The sequence below is a fragment of the Malus domestica genome, chromosome 10 (genome assembly GCF_042453785.1).
Source record: "Malus domestica chromosome 10, GDT2T_hap1".
Classification (NCBI taxonomy): domain Eukaryota; kingdom Viridiplantae; phylum Streptophyta; class Magnoliopsida; order Rosales; family Rosaceae; genus Malus; species Malus domestica.
In genome coordinates this window covers 33969789-33990079 of record NC_091670.1, presented here as the reverse complement: position 1 = coordinate 33990079, position 20291 = coordinate 33969789, and the positions used below count along the sequence as shown (strand labels likewise).

Below are 20291 nucleotides of genomic sequence, written 5' to 3'. Positions count from 1 at the left end.
AGAAGTGGTTGTAGCTTTGAAGAAGATGAAGCATAAAAAAGCAATAGGCCCAGACAATATACCAATCGAAGTGTGGAAACTTTTGGGAGAGACAGGTATAACATGGCTCACTGACATTTTCAATAGGATTTTGAAAACGAAGAAGATGCCAAATGAGTGGCGAACGAACACTTTGGTGCCTATCTACAAGAATAAGGGCGACGTACAAAATTGCATGAATTATAGGGGTATTAAGCTAATGAGTCATACAATGAAGCTCTGGGAGAGAGTCATTGAGCATAGATTGAGGCAAGAGACACGGGTTTCGGACAACCAATTCGGGTTCATGCCAGGGCGCTCAACCATGGAGGCAATCTATCTCTTACGAAGATTGATGGAAAGATATAGAGATGGGAAAAAGGATTTACACATGGTCTTTATAGATTTGGAAAAAGCGTATGATAGGGTCCCAAGAGACATTCTTTGGAGGATTTTAGAGAAGAAAGAAGTACGAGTAGCATATATCCAAGCTATAAAGGATATGTATGAAGGAGCAAAGACTGCCGTAAGAACTCATGAAGGACAAACCGAAAGCTTTCCCATAACTGTAGGATTACATCAAGGCTCATCCTTAAGTCCTTACCTTTTTGCGTTGGTAATGGATGAGTTAACAGGACATATTCAATATGATATTCCTTGGTGTATGCTTTTCGCAGACGATATAGTGTTGATAGATGAAACTCAGGAAGGGGTAAATGCAAAGCTTAACCTTTGGAGAGAAGTGTTGGAATCTAAAGGTCTTCGCCTAAGCCGATCAAAGACAGAATATATGGAGTGCAAGTTCAGTGCAAATGGAGGCCAAAACGAGTTAGGGGTGAGGATCGGAGATCAAGAAATACCAAAGAGCGACCGTTTTCGTTACCTAGGATCTATCTTGCAAAAGAACGGAGAATTAGATGGAGATCTCAACCATAGAATACAAGCTGGATGGATGAAGTGGAAGAGTGCATCCGGCGTGTTGTGTGACCGCCGTATGCCACTGAAGCTCAAGGGAAAATTTTATAGGACGGCAATAAGGCCGGCGATGCTGTATGGCACAGAATGTTGGGCGGTGAAACATCAACACGTACACAAAATGGGTGTAGCGGAGATGAGGATGCTTCGTTGGATGTGTGGGCACACGAGAAAGGATAAGATTAGGAATGAGGATATCCAGGGTAAAGTAGGAGTAGCCGAAATTGAAGGAAAGATGAGAGAAAATCGGTTACGGTGGTTTGGACATGTGCAAAGAAGGCCTACTGACGCTCCGATTAGAAGATGCGACTATGAGACAGAGGTTCAGGGCCGAAGGGGCAGAGGAAGACCTAGGAAAACTTTGGAAGAGACTCTAAGAAAAGACTTAGAGTACTTGGATCTAACGAAGGACATGACACAGGATCGAGCACAATGGCGTTCTAAGATTCATATAGTCGATCCCACTCAGTGACTTGGATTTTCCAAGTCTCCAACCGAGAAGTTTTCCTCACTCGGGAAATTAAGGGAACACTACCCCAACCTACATGCTCCACTCAGAAAGCTTCAACATACAAGCTTCAACAAAAGAAAATTCAAAGAACTTAGCGAAGAAGGCTTTGGTGTATTTAACACAATACGTTGAAATGAAGGAAAGCTTATTTATTGATATCCTCGATAAGCTACAAATATGTACATATACATGAGTCAAAATAAACACACAAGAGGGAGCCTTCACAAAGGTTGCTTAGGAGAAGTCTCAGCAGTCGGTAGAGCCCCAGAAAGAGAAGTCTCAGCATGATTGCTTTCTCAAAAATCGATGAGGCATCGTTCTCCGAATCAATCGAAGAGGCGCTCGCTTTCTCAAAAGCTGGGCTGCTCAGAGACCACGAGGGCCGATCTCAGAAATCAAAGAGGCACCTACTTTTCTAGCCTTGTCAGCACCTGTCACACGCACACTCAGCTTTGCAGAAATTATGGGCATTCTGTCGAAGACTTCTGGTGAAGTAGAAAGCACATGAATCTTACTGTTCAATCACCCACTTCCCACACGCAACAATAGCTCATGGGTACCACAGATAACTTTGCCAAAGTTCTCTGCCAAAGTTGAGCACGTGAAGCTTGCAGCTCCCACTACATCGCTCTGACCAAGAAAGGTAAAAGAATAGCAAAGAAACAGCACTAACAAAGTTTAGACACATAAATTTTGAAGGTCTAGCTACCATATTATTACCCACAAGGGTAAAGGAACAGTACCATTGCTGGATAATTGGAAAGTCCCTGTGTGTCAACCTCTGTGCTTCGTGGCAAGGTAGACTAGCAAACATGCCCAACCTTTACTCACATTTGAGACAACACTCCCAACAGGATTGCTTGCTCCAAAATCGAAGAGGCACCGCCTTCCGAATCTCGAGAGCCAGACTCCCAACATGATTACTTCCTCAAAAATCGAAGAGACACTGCTTTCCGAATCTCGAGAGCCAGACCCCCAGCATGATTGCTTTCTCAAAAATCGAAGAGGCATCGTTCTCCGAATCTCGAGGGCCAGATACCACAGACCACTTTTTCAAAGTGCTCTGACAGAGTTAAAACATGTGAAACTGGCAGCTCCCACTACCGTGCTATGACCAAGCATGGTAAAGGAATAGCATTACTACTTGTTGTTAGGGAGACTCCTATATATGTCGACCTCCATCCCCAACGGACAGGCAGACCTGCAAAAATGCTCAACCCTTCATCATATCTGAGAGGGCACTCCCAACGAAGCCTTTCAAAATATTCAGCTTTCTTTCCCCCCGATAATACCTCTGCAAACAAGCTATACTAGAGCAAGAATATCTCATATCATCAGGGTTAAAAGCAAAAGTATCCCATATCATGCTTTTTCCCTGTCTTTTCCTTTGGCCTTGTTTTTACCTGCAAGACAAGGAGAAAGAGAGCAATCAGTCAGCACTTGGAATCAAGCTTCCAGCCAGGAATTGACTGCCTGGAACCCCTTACCTGATTACTTACCTGGCATTGCTCTCGAGTACTCATCTTCAACATCTTATGTTTCCAGGGAAGATTCCGCATCTGCTTGAGGAACAGATAGGGCAAGTGCGAAGGATACAAGGAAGCATGTGGAGACAAGCGTAACAGCACACGTGCCGATACATCCATTACTCTGTCAAAAGCAAAAGTATCCCATATCAGCAGGGTGGAACGTACTCTAGATTTGATGGACTTGTTTTGACCCTCAAATTCTTCAGTCGGCCTTATACTCTGGAGGAAACCAGAAAACCCTCCAGCTCAGTTCAAGAATAAGCCTGTGGAAAGTTACTTCTTCAAAAGCAAAAGTATCTCATATCATCTCTTCTCATTTTTCTTCTCTTTATCCTTCATGCTGCTGCAAGATGGGGAGAAGGTGAACAATCAGTCGGAGCTCTGATTGCTTACCTTGTCTGTCACCTCTTTCAGCAGACCCCCTAGCTCGGCGACTTGGGGGACTCCTACTACATGGTTTGTATCGCGCTTGACCAAGCCTGAAACTACAAGTAAGCTTCAAGTGAAATTGATACATTACCTTGTGCATCTCCACCAGTTAAAGATACCACCCCTGGATGGAGGAAGAGTACTTCCAGAGAAGATGCCACATCTACCTATGAGACAGATAAGGCAAGTCAAGACGACACCACACTCCGATACTTAGAAGTTTCGTGATTACGAGATCATTCTCCCACAATATTTCCTAATGTCATTTGTACTAAATCATTCACTTGTACTCACTAAAGGAGAGCTTGAACCTATGTACTTGTGTAAACCCTTCACAATTAATGAGAACTCTTCTATTCCGTGGACGTAGCCAATCTGGGTGAACCACGTACATCTTGTGTTTGCTTTCCTATCTCTATCCATTTATATACTTATCCACATTAATGACCGGAGCAATCTAGCGAAGATCACAAAAAGCGACCGTTTTCGCTACCTAGGATCTATCTTGCAAGAGAACGGAGAATTAGATGGAGATCTCAACCATAGAATACGAGCTGGATGGATGAAGTGTAAGAGTGCATCCGGCGTGTTGTGTGACCGTCGTAGGCCACTGAAGCTCAAGGGAAAATTTTATAGGACGGCAATAAGGCCAGCGATGTTGTATGGCACAGAATGTTGGGCGGTGAAGCATCAACACGTACAAAAAATGGGTGTAGCGGAGATGAAGATGCTTCGTGGGATGTGTGGGCACACGAGAAAGGATAAGATTGGGAATGAGGATATCTGAGGTAAAGTAGGAGTAACCGAAATTGTAGGAAAGATGAGAGAAAATCGGCTCCGGTGATTTGGACATGTGCAAAGAAGGCCGACTGACGCTCCGGTTCGAAGATGTGACTACGGGACAGAGGTTCAGGGCCGAAGGGGTAGAGGAAGACCTAGGAAAACTTTGGAAGAGACTCTAAGAAAAGACTTAGAGTACTTGGATCTAACGGAGGACATGACACAAAACCGAGCGCAATGGCGTTCTAGGATTCATATAGCCGACCCCACTTAGTGGGAAAAGGCTTTGTTGTTGTTGTTGTTGTTGTAGTTACTCGTCTAGTGATATCACCTCTTTTCAATGTCAAAAGAGTTTCAATTTCAAAACCTCTACTCTTTTAATATAAAAAACTTTAAATTTCTCATTTGAGAAAATAATGAATTTTCCAAAAACTTAGTTAATGGTAAGTTGAAAATGCATATAAAATTCAGGAACAAACTAGCAGAGCATCCCATCTAAAATAAAGGACTTTAGGGCAAAATTGAGTGAATTTTAGAATTTTAATCACCAAATTAAAAAAAAATAAAAGTGAGTTTTATACACTTTTTAAATTTTTTACACACTCATATTTAATTTTAACCGTTAATTTTATTTCACTTATTTAATCCAACGACGTTTACGAAATATCAAGAGTGCATGAAAATCACTTAAAAAATGCACGTTTTAGACCATCTTCAAATGAAATGTCAAATTTTGAACATAGTATTTAAATTTGACAGCTTATGTGGCATTTTGACATATTTTCATGTTTTGCTCTCCACCCAATATATCAAATTAAACTATTATTTTATTACATTATTATTTTTTTCTTAATTTATTCTTATACTTTAAATTTTACATATAAATAATTCATAATAATTATGAGCCTTTGGAGCATCAGCGTCGAACCGTAATCCGAACCCCCCACTTTTCATGGTGTTGGAGTTGAGCTCCATGGCGGGTGGGTCTTCGTTGTTGAGAATCTGGGTGGGGAGCCAAAACGCAAGGTCGTCTAACGTATCAGCCATCTAGGTAGTCCTTGAAATAGCTGAGAAAAGTATAGAGAGAGTGAAGAAAAAAGTAGAGATAGAAAGTGGGGTTTGATGGGTTTGAGATATGGGGGTTTTGCTGCTAGGTGAAGGTATAATAATGGCGAAGCCAGCTAGGTTTGATGGTCCTACAGAGAGACTTACAGGGACCCAGCAGATATGGAGAATCTTAGGTTAGTGAGAACGAGAGAACAGAGGAGGAAGATATATCTGGGACGATGAGAAGCTTTATTGAAAGTTGAGATGAAGCCCCTAATAAATGACAATAAAATATTAATAAATGACATTAAAATATTAATAAAAGACATTTAATAATTGGGTAAATTACATAATACCCCATCATATTTGAGGTCTATTACAAGTTACAACCTCATACAACATCTTTAAAACATTTGACTTTCATATCTCACGTACTATTTTATTTCAAAATAATAACTCCGTTAGATTTTCCATCCATTGGTCGGTTAAATGTTGACGTGGCTGCCACATGGTAAAAAAATAATTTTTTATACATTAAAAATATTATAATATTAACCCTATTAAAAATAAAATAAATAAAAAATTGAAAACCTTTAACCCATTCCCTTGGACCACCTCTTCTCCTCCACTCTCTTCACCTCCTTCCCACCCCACCCCCACCTCCCTCCCAGTTTTCTTCCATAACCGAAACCATCTGGGTCAGCCTCGGCTAGGCGACTCTCAGACCCAAATACCCGTCCCAAGAATCCCGAGGCTTGTCCATTGACATCCGACTGGGTCTCTCGCCGCTTTTCCACCACGAAACCCTCGTTCTCAACCTTCTTCATCTTTTGCTTTCGCCGTCATTGCCTCACCTTCCTGCTCAAAACCGACATCGTCCCCCAAAATGTCCTTTCAATGTCCTTCAAATCGCTACCCGCACCCTTCTTTTTATCCCATTCCAGATTTATCAACTCCTTCATCGTCTTAAACTTCGCATCCAAATTGAAAACATTAGCTTCATCTCCACCTTCGTTTTTCTCCTCATCTCTCACTTCGACATCAAACTTTCTCGGCACTCATTTGCGGTCGTCATCGATGTTGAAGAGCTCTGACTCGGAATAGGGGTTCTGGGTCAGGGGTTGCGATGGAGGTAGGGGTGGAGTGGGAGGGGTGGGTTTTTGGATGGGAGGGGAGGTGAAGAGAGTGAAGGATAGGAGGTGGTCAGGGGGAATGGTCTCTATCTCACTCTCCCTAGTCTCTGTGGAACTAGGTGAAGCCCAGAAACCAATAACTAGCTCCAGCAAACCCCATGAGTTTCTAGCCAAATCTCGGTCGACTTCGGTTATCCCACGACCAATCTAAGTTACAAAACCCTTCCTCTTGACTCTATGCTCTTTTTCGTATGTAGATCATAAAGTCGTACAGAAAAGCCGACAAAATGAGAGAGAAGAGTGACATGAGAGAGTGAGAGAGTCCACGGTGGTTGTGGTGGTATGAGTGTGTAGATGGGTGCGTGCGTGGGTGCACTGTTGGGGAGAGAGTCCGAGAGAGAGATAGAAAGTGAAAGAGTGAGAGAGAAGAGTGACCTGAGAGAGTGAGAGATTCGAGAGAGACTCGGGAAAAGATTTATGGGTTTGGGTTTTTCTGGTTTTTTTTATTTTTAATTTTTTTAATAGGATTAATATTATAATATTTTAATGTATAAAAATTATTATCTTTTGTCATGTGGCAGCCACATCAGCACAAATGTGACAGTCACGTCAGCATTTAACAGACCAATTGATGAAAAATCTAACGGAGGTATTATTTTGAAATAAAATAGTACGTGAGGTATAAAAGTAAAATGTTTTAAAGATGTTGTATGAGGTTGTAGTAGACCTCAAACCTGAGGAGTATTATGTAATTTACCCTTAATAATTAGTAAAAAAAAAAATTTGAAGCAGTAAGCCCCTTTGCTGCCATTCCATGTCATGCCACATAGAATTTGACATTTCGATTGGAAACAATTAGTGGCTGTCTTTTTTTACTGTTATACCTTATGTGGACAATTTGACATCTCCTTTTGCAATCTGAAGCCTTATGTCAAATTTTGTAATTCTCCAACCGAATTATTAAATGTTATTTTATTATTTAAATAGAGCTTTAAATGATTGTAATTATTAAAAACTGTTGAAATAAAATTTTTATTGGTTGAAATGTTAGTTGAATAAGGGACCCATTATTAAAATGAATTAAAAATAAATTTGACATCAAATCACTAAACCTTCAAATCCAGTTAGCAAATAAAACCTCGATTGAAAAGATGTTTTATATCAAATATGCACAATAGCATTCCACTCCACCTAGATTTTGATATCTCGCTCTGCTCTTACCAAATTACAAGGGGAGTTTTAAAGAAAAATCCATGGTATTGTACACTTTAACAAAAAAAAATATTTTTACACTAAAAAATCAATCTTAATACTATTTACTCTGTCATTTATTTTGTGGTTATCCTTAAAACTTCAAGTTTTCAATACCTTGCTAATTACAAAAGGGCGGAAAGACCTGGTCTTTGAAAGGTAAAAGGAACCGAACAACAATGGAAGGGAGGCGAGTGAGAAGGTTCAGACCAAGATCACAACCTCAAACACATCGCAGTCTTCTACCCCTTCACTCCCCCGCAAACTCATCTCCACCGCCTCCTCCTCCCTCGACCACCGTCTCCTGCTGCTACTGCGACTTCAAATTCTGGGCTTTCAACCAACCCCTCTTCCATTTCGGCAAGACCCATTGCCGGATTCTCAGGGCTTGGTTCTCCGTTGGCGTCGGATTCGGTTTAACCTTGCTCTTCTCCGTCTCCCTCCTCCTCATATGGGAGCTGGGCAGAGCTCTCAATCTCTTCCATGGAAGCTTGTTCGTCGACTTGGCAGCGAGATTTTTCTCCTCCTTCGGCACCTCAATCGCCGACGCAGCCTATATTATCACCGCCACCGTGATTTCAGTCGCTGTCCACGAACTGGGTCATGCTCTCGCCGCCGCAAGGTCTCTCCTTCTTCTGCTTCTTTCTTAGTCCTTACCTTTTATGCGTTTGGTGCTTTTTGGGTTTTTGTTTTTTGATTATTCTGAAGCGAAACGTAGGCTTGATTGCAAGCAGTGAGTGCCTGCAAATGGAGTATGTTGCTGTGTTCGTTGCGTTTCTGTTTCCCGGTGCTCTGGTGGCTTTCGATTTGGAGTCTCTGCAACAGTTGTCTTGTTTTGCTGCTCTTCGGATATATTGTGCTGGAATTTGGCACAATGCAGTGGTATGCTTACTTGCGTTTTGGTTATTTATCGAAAGGGTTAGTTTGTTTGCAGAATTGAATGCTGATTTGTATTCGAATTTTGCAGTGTTGTGCGGTTTGTGGGTTCGCCTTACTACTCCTGCCCTTCATCTTGTTTCCGTTTTACATACATGGTGACAGCCCCATGGTACTTCACTGACTACTAGCGTATTGAATTGTATAATGAATTCATGTTATGTTTTTGTGACAATGTCGATATCAAAATGGTCTGAAAGGAATACAATTTGGATCACCTGTTTGTTTCTATATTTTGTGATTGTCTGGAAATAGGTTTTGGGCGTACCTTCTACATCGCCTTTGTCCGGTTACTTGTCACCTGGTGATGTGATTGTGTCGGTGGATGGTGTACCTATCCATAATGTCCAAGAATGGATGGAGATGACATCTCTAATAAATCAATTGGCACTTGGAGATGGAAACCATTCCATAGATGTCCCAGGCTTTGGGACGGCCAATAGAAGGAAGGGGTACTGTGTGCCTAATTCTATGATGGAAGAAAGCAAGCAGATTATCATAGCCGATAACCTGTCTTCTTGTCCCAATGATCTTACTGCATTTACAACTGTTCCCTGTGTTTATGCAAGCATGTTAGGTGATGGTCATCCAATTAGAATTGAGAAAGCCCACTGCTGGAATGCCAAGGATGTGATCAAACTTAATAAGTGCGGTGATGGATGGGCGGCGGTTATAACAAATGGCAGCAACTGCATATGTTCAGAGGTCGGTATCTTGTTGTTTGCAAAAGATGCAATTTTAGGAATTCAGTTACTTGTTTCAATGCAAATAAATTCAATTTGTTGATGCCTATAGAACGAGTCCTGCTCAAGTCCAATTCCAATTCCAGGCTTGGTATGGGTTGAGGTCACATATTCAAGGCCCTATTCTCTGGAATGCTTGCGAGTTAGAAGAAAATCTTTTGTGGATCCAAGAACATCTGAAGGCATGGAATCTAACTGTGGTGGGACTTTTGTGTTTGTTGGGGACATTATCTTCATGGCATGCTCCGTTCAGTTAACTGCATATCGACCTCGCTGGGCATTTCCCTTGGGTACATATCTTCCAAATGTACTAGAGAGGATTTTGATATGCACATTCCAAGTCTCTCTAACACTTGCCCTTCTCAACAGTTTGCCCGTAAGTTTTTTATTTATTTTATTTATTCTACTATTGTCTTATTAAGATTTTAAGATTTTTCAAGCCTGATCAGAACCCTGCATGACCATGGATATCAAAATCGAATGTCCATGCATGCATACCTTCTGGCTTGCAGAGAGATTGTTTGAGGAAGGTTTTGTAAGGCCTAGGAACCAATAGTATTTAATCACGTAGTTATTGACCTCAAATTCCACATTTCCTCTGTGAAATTACCTCACATGGCTAGCAGTAGGCTTATTTGCTGCTAAGAGCATGGAGATCTATTTGATCAATGCCCTGCTCTTTCTTCCACTCCATAAGCACCAAAAGATATACAAAGGTACCATCAATAGAACCTGAGTGTAACCCAGACTGCTCCAAACAGAGAAAAGACAACACAATACCCGTGCTTATCTAATAATGCTTTTAGCCACATCAGATCCATGCAAATATAGACTTTTTTTTTCGAAATTAAATATTCCTTGGCCTTGCTATCACCCTTAGTCGGCCATAACATTGTAAATTTAGCCTAAAAGATTCCCCAAGAGAAACAAGTTTGGTCTCATATTCTTCCTGTTAAAGTGGTCCTATTCTGTGCAGCCTAAGATGCTGTTAGTTGGGCTTACTTTGAGAATGATCTGGCTGAGGTTGTTCATATACTTGAGGCCAAAATTCATCCCGATGAGCTTGGGCTAAGCCTAGCTCAGTTGTTATAAGCCTGCTCCAACTTTTACCCTGATGAATCCATCAAGCTGACCATGGGCTGACTGTAGCGGTGGCAAATCAACCCATTGGGTTGTTAATGGGTACCTGTTAAGACCTGTTTAATTTGATATCACCTTAATATAGAGGTGAGATTGGTAGTGGTGGTGATAGTATAAGGTGAAATCAAACTAAATAGGTCTCAATGGGTACCCATTAGCAACCCAATGGGTCGATTTGCCACCTCTAGGCTGAGGTCTTTCTTTGTGGTCTTAGCATGACCAAGCCAGTTCAAGACTAAAGTTTAGTTCTGCTTGTCCCGTGATAGGTTTTGGGATGCTTTAGCCTTTAGTGTTGCTATCATGTTCATTCAGTTTAGTACCTCTTAAGTTTGTACAATTTGGGAGTGAATTAATGTTGGCATAGTGTCTATTCAGCTGAACCACTTACATTGTCTCTGGTCGGTACATAAACAACAATACAAGTTGTGCTATTTTGTCAGTCATCAAGTGTTTTTTGCTAAAATTATATTTTGTAGGTGTACTTTCTGGATGGAGAATCTATTTTAGAGGCGACTCTTTGTCACTTCGCTTTTCTGTGCCAAAGGAGGAGAAGGAAAGTTCTTCAAGTTTGCCTTTTGATGGGAACACTCATTTCAGTCATAGCCTTCTTTAGGATCGCTTTGTATACTTTGTAAGCCATAGGTAAGTAGTGTGATATTTTTTTTATTAATGTGAAAACTATTACATAGCTTTACGTATGTTCGTTTTATATTATAGAATATTGTTTACGTGGCATATGAGCTTCAGGATGAATGTAATTCATTATCTATCGTGTGACAAAAGTTTGTTACTCAATCTGGACTATAAAATTACATTTGTTACGATACAAGCTGACAAGATAAAGTTACACAGTACACTAACCAGTTGACCTAATGGATTTCTAATGGATGTGGAATTTTGACTGGGTGGATGTGATATGCATTCTTGTGAATATTATTTACCGCGGGCGACTTATACTAAGTTTACTTAAGCTTTCAATGTAATTGAAGCATCAACTTCTCCTTGTTCTTAGTCTGTTTACAATGAAATACATGTCGGGAAGGCTATCCTTGTTAGGGTATGTGCCTTCCATTTCTCACTTTCATTTCTCTTTCATATACAGTAACCCTTGGCCTTAGAGAAAGCATGGAGAAGCTCAAAATCCCTGAAGTTGCTGCATGTCTGTTTTCAATGGCATTATCGTTATAGAGAGCAAAACACATGTTCACTGATGCCTCACACTTTATAATCATTACCTAGAAAGGATGTGCTTCAGGCTATGAGAAGCAAGTTACTGAAGCTGAGCCTTGCCTGATGAATAGTGAGCGAGGGGGCGTCAAACCATCGGCTATCCTTGGTATTCCACTTCTAAAACTGATAGTCGCACTTCTTGTTCCATAAAATCCGTAAGTTATGTAGTCTAGAAGATAGATCAAGGTTACTCAAGAGGATTTAACTTGTTCAACCGTCTGTGGGATCCTCAATAGAACGAAGAAACGCTGGTGCGTTTGTCGTTGTATCTGGGAACAACCCGGTTCAGTTTTGGTGGCTTACGATCAATTTGTACGCATCGATCGTAAAACGATTTAAGCTTATTGATTTTCATTTTTCTGGAACAATATATTGAAGAACCTTGTTTGTACATTCTGGTTGCTTCCAATAAAATCCCAAATTTTTATCTGATGCATTTGGAGGCAGAGCCCAAGTTTTCATTTGATGCAAGGCTTTGCTTTTATGGATGCAGCTGTGCATTCAGACTTTAACAAGGGCCTTTTTATTTTTTGGTTAACAGGGCCTTTGAAATTAGGGCCAGATCCATTTCTAAATTGATAGAGTTGGTTGATACATTCACAATTTGATCGAAATTTCTTGAACGAGAAGAGAATTAATGCTACACTAAGAGCTAGTTGTTATGTAGGACGTTATTCAGCCAAAACGGGATTAAAATAAAGAAGAAGAAAAAAGGCCCAAAAGAACATGCCCTTCTCCCAACTAAATGATAAGAGGTATTGGGTTTCAGCCCACCAATGGATCCACCCAGGCAAAAGCAGATGGTGGGAAAAGCTGTAGGGGTTGCAAAATGTGGGAATCCAATGAACCTTTTGAAAGATATAAAGAAGGTTGTCAAGTTTTTCAAATCATATAAATATTTAAATATTCATGAAAAGAAGTGGAGATTGTTGTGCTTCTTGTTGTTAAACCTCAATGTTGGAAACAATCAAAAGTTGAAGTGGTCAAGAAGATCATCAAGCATGAAAGCAGCAGGCCACTATTCTGGGTTGATACCACCACCTACCTTGGATTTCAACTGTAAAAGATAATGATAAAATAAAACATAAAATAATTACTGAAAAAGAGATAGAAAATTTGATTTTTTTTCTTTCTTTCTTTATTGAAGTGATATTTTAATCTAATCAAACTGAGTAATACACTCTTTAAACAAATCCAATAGTAGGGAAAATTGAAAAATGATAAAAACAAACCATATAATTAGGGAAATGATTTCTACAGATCCCTTGTTCTTCACATGTACACCTTTTTTTTTCCAACAACTGTGTTGAACAATCAAAAAAGAACGAAGGACCAAAATTAAGACGGGTGTAGAAGAAATGAAAAACATCGAGGACAATTACTCCCTAATACAAAAAGTGCACGTGGATTCATCGTAAGGATGCTGCGTGATTTCACCCCATTGGACCTAAGACTATTTACTCACTAAACATCTTAAGGGTCACCATCAAGTTGATTAATATAGGCATGCATTGTGGATAAGGCTTTTTCATTTGCTGCACTCATCTGTCCCTCTTTACACGTGAAGGGGTTTCAAACTTTCAATAGGCTCAAGGGAGATTTCCTTTCTTTAACCTTTTATTTCCATTCCGACCCCAATAATTATTTAAAAATTGACAAAACCACCTAACTTTAACTGCCAACTTTATAGTTTTTTGCAATTACTTTTATATTTCTATCAGTTTGTATGTGCATATTTCACACAGAGCCAGATGGAATCCGAGGAGGACCTATTGGTATGAATTTTTAAAGGTATTGTGGTCCAGTACTTAATCATGCTCCTTGCTAGACCTCCCCTCAGATCAATTAACAATTGATTAGTATCTTAATTTTGTATGATCAGTTACTTTTTAACTTACTTTATAGGTTAATAACTTGGCGGTTTACGCAACAATACTAAATCAATTAACCCTAATGGTGACAAGTGAAGACATGTAATCTTAGTTAATGTAATCCGAAAAAATGGTTTATAATTTTGCCAGACAATTAAACATGTTGTGGTGTTAAACGACTAAACTGATAATGTCACTCAATTTGACAAACTAACAAAGATGTATAGAACGAGATAACTAATTGGTAGTTTCAAAAGATTTAAGCTAACAGGTAATGAGTCGAGCAATGTATGTCAAATTTACAGACAAACGATGATTGAGCCATTAATTATGGGAAAGATGGACAAAGTTTCGAAATTTCGTGCTTATATCAAGCATCCTTAAAATTGCATGCCCGGATTAAGTTGGTGGGAAGGCATTGCGTTTGCTTTTATCATGACATGTTCTGGCACTTTAACTTCCATAACTACCGTAACTTCCCCACCAACCATCACATGCAACAGCCTTCCATTATTTGTATGGGGTCTTTGAGATTTGACTCCTTCCCGCTCAAATGTCTCTCGGACGCCCTACGCACACAGTATCAATAAATCAACATGTTGGAGAGAGGAGAGGCCCCAGCTATCATACACCAAATCTGTGTTTATTATTTTGTACAAGGTCATTGTCGGTTAGGTGCTTGCCTCTGTTTTACCTAATCACGTTTCTTTTACATGTGTTTATCAAGGTTTTACAGTAAATTTTCAACTACGTTCTTATGTAGAAATAGAAATCTAGACGCTCAAAAAAGACATCGTTGGTCATCTAGTATTCAGTACTAGATCCTATCAGCATTATTTTAGTTAAGCAAAATTCAACAATTATCAGATAATAAGTTATTACTGACCGCTTATTATATATAATTCCTCTCATAATATGTAGGTTATGATATCAATATCAATGAAACGACTAGCTAGTATCATTGAATCAGAAGGCTTTGGTGAATCACTGCCACGTACGTTGTCGGCATGTTACCCATTTGACTAGGTAGCAGATGTAACATGCACTCACATGGTCCTTCATATGGAGCTAAATATATAGAGATATGCGAGCAATAGTACGCCATCACCATCATTGCCTTCTGGAACAGTTCTAATATATGATCTCTCTCTCTCTCTCTAGATCTCTCTCTCCCATGTGTTCCTCTATGTTATTACAAGAATCATAACACTTTATTATTGGTTTCAAAATCCCGAATTAAAAGTAGGGTTTCATGATTCCCCAACTAACTACTCGATTGATTTCAAAAAGGGGAAGGCATGTATATATGGTCTTCATCATCATTTTTCCGCTTCCAAGCTGCCACGTACTTTGGATTCTTAAATTTCATCATATCATGAACCAAACATGTTAGTACTCACTATAATAATTTTATAATATGTATATTTATTATAGGGTTTAAGTATAAAAAACTACCCAATTTTATAATATGTATATATGTAATTTTCAGATAACATTTTGAAAATTGATCATCTGGTAGGTTATCGGAAATTTTACCAACAGTAAATGATGATGTTAGTAACATTAAATGATGAGGAGGACAAATATTAAAGTTGATTTTTGGAGTTCTAATCCTTCAAATTAATCCATTTTAGCCAAGTTAAACCATAAATTTACTTAGCTAAATGGCATCAATTTGGAGATTCAAATCTCTATAGATGACTTGAGAGTTTAAACATGTTTAATATTTATCTATGTCATCACTAAACGTAAGTGAACCTAATAGACATCCATTTTTCAAAACTTTAGGTAGTTATTTGGAATGTTTTTAAAGGTTATGATCAATTTAGAATTACCCCTAAAAGTTAGATAGTTATCCCGACTTAGCATTTATTATATTATTTTTGTCCATCTCACACACCCATTTTTATTCTCACACATCCCTCTCAATTTTCGGCCGTTGAATCAAACGAATCGAAGAAGATAGTTAACAAGGATGTGTACAAGGTAAAAATAGGTGTGTGAATAGCACTATCATTTAACATATTATGTTAACAAATTAATAGGTCGACAAAATAATATACTAAATACAGTGCAAATATACATATATATATATGTGTATATCTTCCTTTTATTACTGTGAATTCGATTGTCGTTAAGAAAACATTATTTCATTTACCCCAAGATATAACAAGATGACAATTTTTTTTTTACTAAACTTTATTCTGAAACAAGTTGTCTGCCATCACGTGAAATTTTACTACTTATATTGCAAAGAAAAAAACGCACTCATGTGAGCTTTTTCTTCCAAGAACAATGCTTCTTGCATAACAAACAAACAAAATTGTATATAATTCACAACTTGATATGTAGGACAAGAAGGAGATCCTTTTTTACGAAGAAAAATTAGGAAATAATATCGAACTCAAGATTAAAATGAAAATGTTTAAGAAAGGAAAATTGTGTTCGTAAATAAACACAATACTAAAAGGGAATTTATCACATGGTTAATGTATTCAACATTTAGGCTTTGGTACATTTATCTACTTAGGGTTAATTCCTATATATGATTTGTAGTCAAGTTCATCGTTTTTGTTAGAAATTACATATCGAGAATTGGACAAAATAAATTACAATGTACAAACAAATGGTTTTATTTTTAATTACACCGACATTTTAGGATAAATTTCATATTCATGTCAGGTGAGTAGATGGTTAAGTTAAAGACAATATTTGTGTTGGATCATTTGACCCGTCTCTTTGAATCTTAACAATATGGTATCAGAGTACTACTGGTTTACCTTAAATGACTAATGTGGAATTGGCTTCATGTCTAGCTCACTAAATAGTGGTCTTACATAAGGAGGCGTGGTGAATAAGGTATTACAACTTATATTAAATGGTTTAACTTCTAATTGCATCGAGAGATGTGTAAATTCTGGACAATATTGATATAATTAGTGATAGATCCTTGGCCAATCTATAAAATCTTAAGAATTTCAGCTTAGGTTCATCTTTCGTGTTAAATAAAATACACACATTTGTATCTCTCAGTTGATGTATGCATTTATATATCCGGGATCCATGGATTACTTTTACGTAGCATACTCATGAATCATCTAGTATTCTTAGTTTCTCATTTCTCATCTATCAATCAACAATATATCTGAATTTGTCTCATTTGAAGTATTCTTTTCCCTTCACAAAAAACAAGTGTTCTTTTCCATGTGGGTTCTTTGGATTTCTTAGTTGAATACGTAGTTATTCTTCTAGTTTGGCTTCTATCAAGCGCAACATATGTAATCTGATAATTTTTAATTAACTGGATTTGAATCATTGATGGACAATAACAAACAGCAAATATGTGTCTCTGCGCATAATATACCTAAATATGTTCCAGCATATTTTTAATGGTCTTTTTGTTATAATTTTGGCTCTCTTCTAGTGAATTTTTCCATTGATGTATCGGGCCAAGATTAAATTTAGCAAATTAGAGAATAACTAGAAACACACAAGTTTTATATACACTGGGTCGGCATAACTTTTGCCTACGTTCAGTTGTGGTTATGATTTATCTGGATAGAGAAACCATAGTTACTTTGATTAACAATAAAGTTACAATACTTTTGCAAAACCTAGAACTAATCTTTCTCCTCTATCGGCTGTCTCTGTTTTCAGCCTTGCCACACCCTATTTATAGGTATAAGGTGCAGTTTACATGCCTATAACTTGATTGGGTTCCCTATTCTATATGAGATAGGAAAGCACTTTCATATCCCAATTAAGCTTATAGGATTCCGAATTTAAATTGTACAAGAAAACTTAATTCTTTCCTAACGCTTTTTAGGAAAAGAATGTGTGCACCTTAGCTTTCTTAATACAATCCTAAACAAAATAAGACACTAACATGACAAGCCAAATTTCTAACACTTTTCAACCTAGGAGTTAATTTGGTATCAACATAAAACTATAACACTCAGCATTCGGTGTTTGATGAAAATTAAAAGAGGATAGCAGCATATATTGATCATTCACACACACTAGTGAATTCTGAGATAGTATTGAGACAGGAAAATAATTAGAAACAAAACAAGGTACATGGGGTATCACTAATATCACTACCCACATGGCTTTGCCTACACAAGGCATAAAATCTTCAACCGATAGATAGGGTTAGGTACGTTTGTTACAAAGTCCAATTCCCTCTATTACTCGGTTTTGGATATTATATGATTATGCACAATATAGTTTTTTCTCAATAGTTCAAAAATTTATAACTTTTAAAATGCAGATATGTCATTTTTGATACCGTAGATGTATAATAATTGTTTATGAGGCGTTGGTAATTTTGAACTGCATGTTTTTATACGCTTCTGAATAGTTAATTTTACATTAACGTTAGTTAGATTCCTTAAACGCGGTAAGACTGATGAGACTCAATTGATCAAGAGAAGTCAAGCACGGCATTGATTAATTATGTTGATAATTTTGTTAATCAAAGCACGCGCATGCAGTTATCAGCGTTGAATTATCCTTAATCTGCGTTGTCGCTGACAAAGCACATCGACCCTCTCGAAGAAACGAAGAAAGAAAAAACAAGTCTAGAAAGATAGAGTAATGCTAGGGAGATCAAATGTATAGACTAAATTAGCAAACCAAATGAGGTGTCACCAATAAAAAATGAGCATGTTTATCAACGATTAAGTAATAATTCAATCATCAACTTCCATGTCATTTAGTTTACAAAATTTAGTCTACAAATTGAGTCTACTCAAAAAAATATGACTAAATCTATTTTATTTATTTTCTAATTAAAATTATTCAACATTGTCTATAAAAAAAGAAGCAAGATAATGTGTGTGTGTGTTTTTTTTTCTTTCTATTCACTCTCGTTTCATGTTCAACTTTTTGACTTAATTGTAGTGGTTTTGAAGATCTTTACGTATGTAAGTTCATCTCCATTATAGGTCAGATTTAGTTCTAAAATTGACAAAATTAATCTCTAACCAATAAGTGATAAAATACGAAGGGAAATAAAATATATAGCCCTGATTAGAGATCATAAAAGTTAGCATTAAAATAGTCTTTAAAATATTAAATTTTCGAGGGCTAAATATGGCCACGGGCTACGATTAGTCCTCCATGACTGGAGATGACCTAGTTCTTGACTAGAGATGGCCTAAGTAGAGCTAGCATGTGTATATTTTTTGTTCACGTACTCCATATCTTATTTTATTGACAAAGAAAATCATTGTGATGGAGTAACATGTATCATGTAAGTTGTTCTCTATTTATATAAGATTTAGGTAATATTTTGGACCTGCTTTTGCAGTATCTGTTTATGTGATTTAGGTTGTTGGATGGTTGTTCAGATATTAAAATAACTTTCCGTTATTATCAACAGATAATATTTGTAATTTTTTAATCATAATATTATACTATTAAAATTTATTAAAATCATCTTGACATTTTCTTATGCTAATAAATGCAGACGGGAAGCAAGCAATATAGTTCGAATTGATTTGGGAGTTTTGGCATGTGGTACGGATAACATGACAGGCTTTGTCCTATGTTGACATTAGCAACACAAAGTGATAAGTTTCAAGCTCAAAGAATAAGAGGAGTGATAAGCTTTGTCCTATCTTGAAAAAACTCATGGGTAGACGACTAAAGGATATGGCACACAGTCATTGGTCACCTTCAAGTCAATTTAGCAGAGATTGAATCAATATATTACAATGGTTTTCAACGAGCTAGAATTGCAATTGGACTTTACAGGCTAGGGTGGACAAACGGGTATAGGATCAAGGTTCAGGGCGGGTACGGACTGGTTCCAACTTTTTAATAAGAGAAACGGGGCGGCGCGGGGTGGGTCGATGAAATTTTAGGGGTGGACCGGTTCCAAATGTATAGAAAAAATGAGGGCCCAAATTGGCTCGTTTGTAATTGCAATGGATGGACGAGATTGAAGAGATCATCTGTCCATCCAATCTTAACCATTAGTTTTACCCTAGGTCTCCTCGTCCTCGACCTCGACTCTATCACTTGAGTCCTTGAACTCGATTCTCTCTCGCCATCTCGCGTGCGTCGTCCCCTCCCCTCTACAGTTCCACCCACACTCCGTCACTCTCCGTCAATCATCTCCTTTATAATACCCTGAAAAATGTAAATATAGGAATTTGGCATTCATAATTATGAATATGTAAAAATAATTGGGAATTTATATTAATTCATAAAATTTTAGTGTTAAATTAAACTAGTTACGAGGTTTAAAGTTTGGATATTAATTATTGAAAATATGTAGACCCTTCAAGGTCAAAATTTATGTTTTTGAATAAAGCTCGATCTCACGAACGCGTAGGCGTAAACAGAACAAAATTTGGAGATATAACGAAGAAGTTATTAACAAACAAAGTTAGGGACTAAATGGTCAATTAATTATTTTTAGAAGACTCCAGATTTTTGGAGCAAAACCTGATGGTGCCACGTGGGTGGCTGAGATGAAAGAAAAGAAAAAAAATGACAGATGGATGGCTGGGATGAAAAGGAAAAAAGAGAAAAAGGAGAGAAACGAGGAAAGAAGGGGGGAGGAGGACCAATGGGGAAGGGAGAAAGGAGGAAAAAAGAGAGAAGGGGGGAGTGGGGGATCCCGCGACCCAAGGACCGGACCCTACCCGGTCGGGTTTTCTCTCCTATTCCGACGACTTTTAGCCATTTTT

General features: G+C 38.0%; 1 protein-coding gene across 3 annotated transcripts; it reads left to right on the top strand.

Annotated features, from left to right (window-relative positions):
• The first annotated feature begins 7815 nt into the window (after positions 1 to 7815).
• LOC103445955 (membrane-bound transcription factor site-2 protease homolog) lies at positions 7816 to 12154 on the top strand. Of its 3 annotated transcripts, none has more exons than XR_003776924.2 (7): positions 7816 to 8295; positions 8408 to 8555; positions 8641 to 8721; positions 8865 to 9314; positions 9439 to 9728; positions 10969 to 11134; positions 11595 to 12154. XR_003776924.2 is itself a non-coding variant. In XM_029110092.2 (7 exons), exons 1-6 carry the CDS (start codon positions 7853 to 7855, stop codon positions 11125 to 11127), a joined length of 1605 nt encoding a protein of 534 aa, XP_028965925.1. In that variant the 5' UTR covers positions 7816 to 7852; the 3' UTR covers positions 11128 to 11134; positions 11595 to 12154. The 3 variants fall into 3 exon arrangements, 2 of the variants coding, with proteins under 2 accessions (XP_028965925.1, XP_028965926.1); XM_029110092.2 differs by having other exon boundaries at positions 9405 to 9728; XM_029110093.2 differs by having other exon boundaries at positions 7835 to 8295; positions 8392 to 8555; positions 9405 to 9728.
• Positions 12155 to 20291: the final 8137 nt, after the last annotated feature.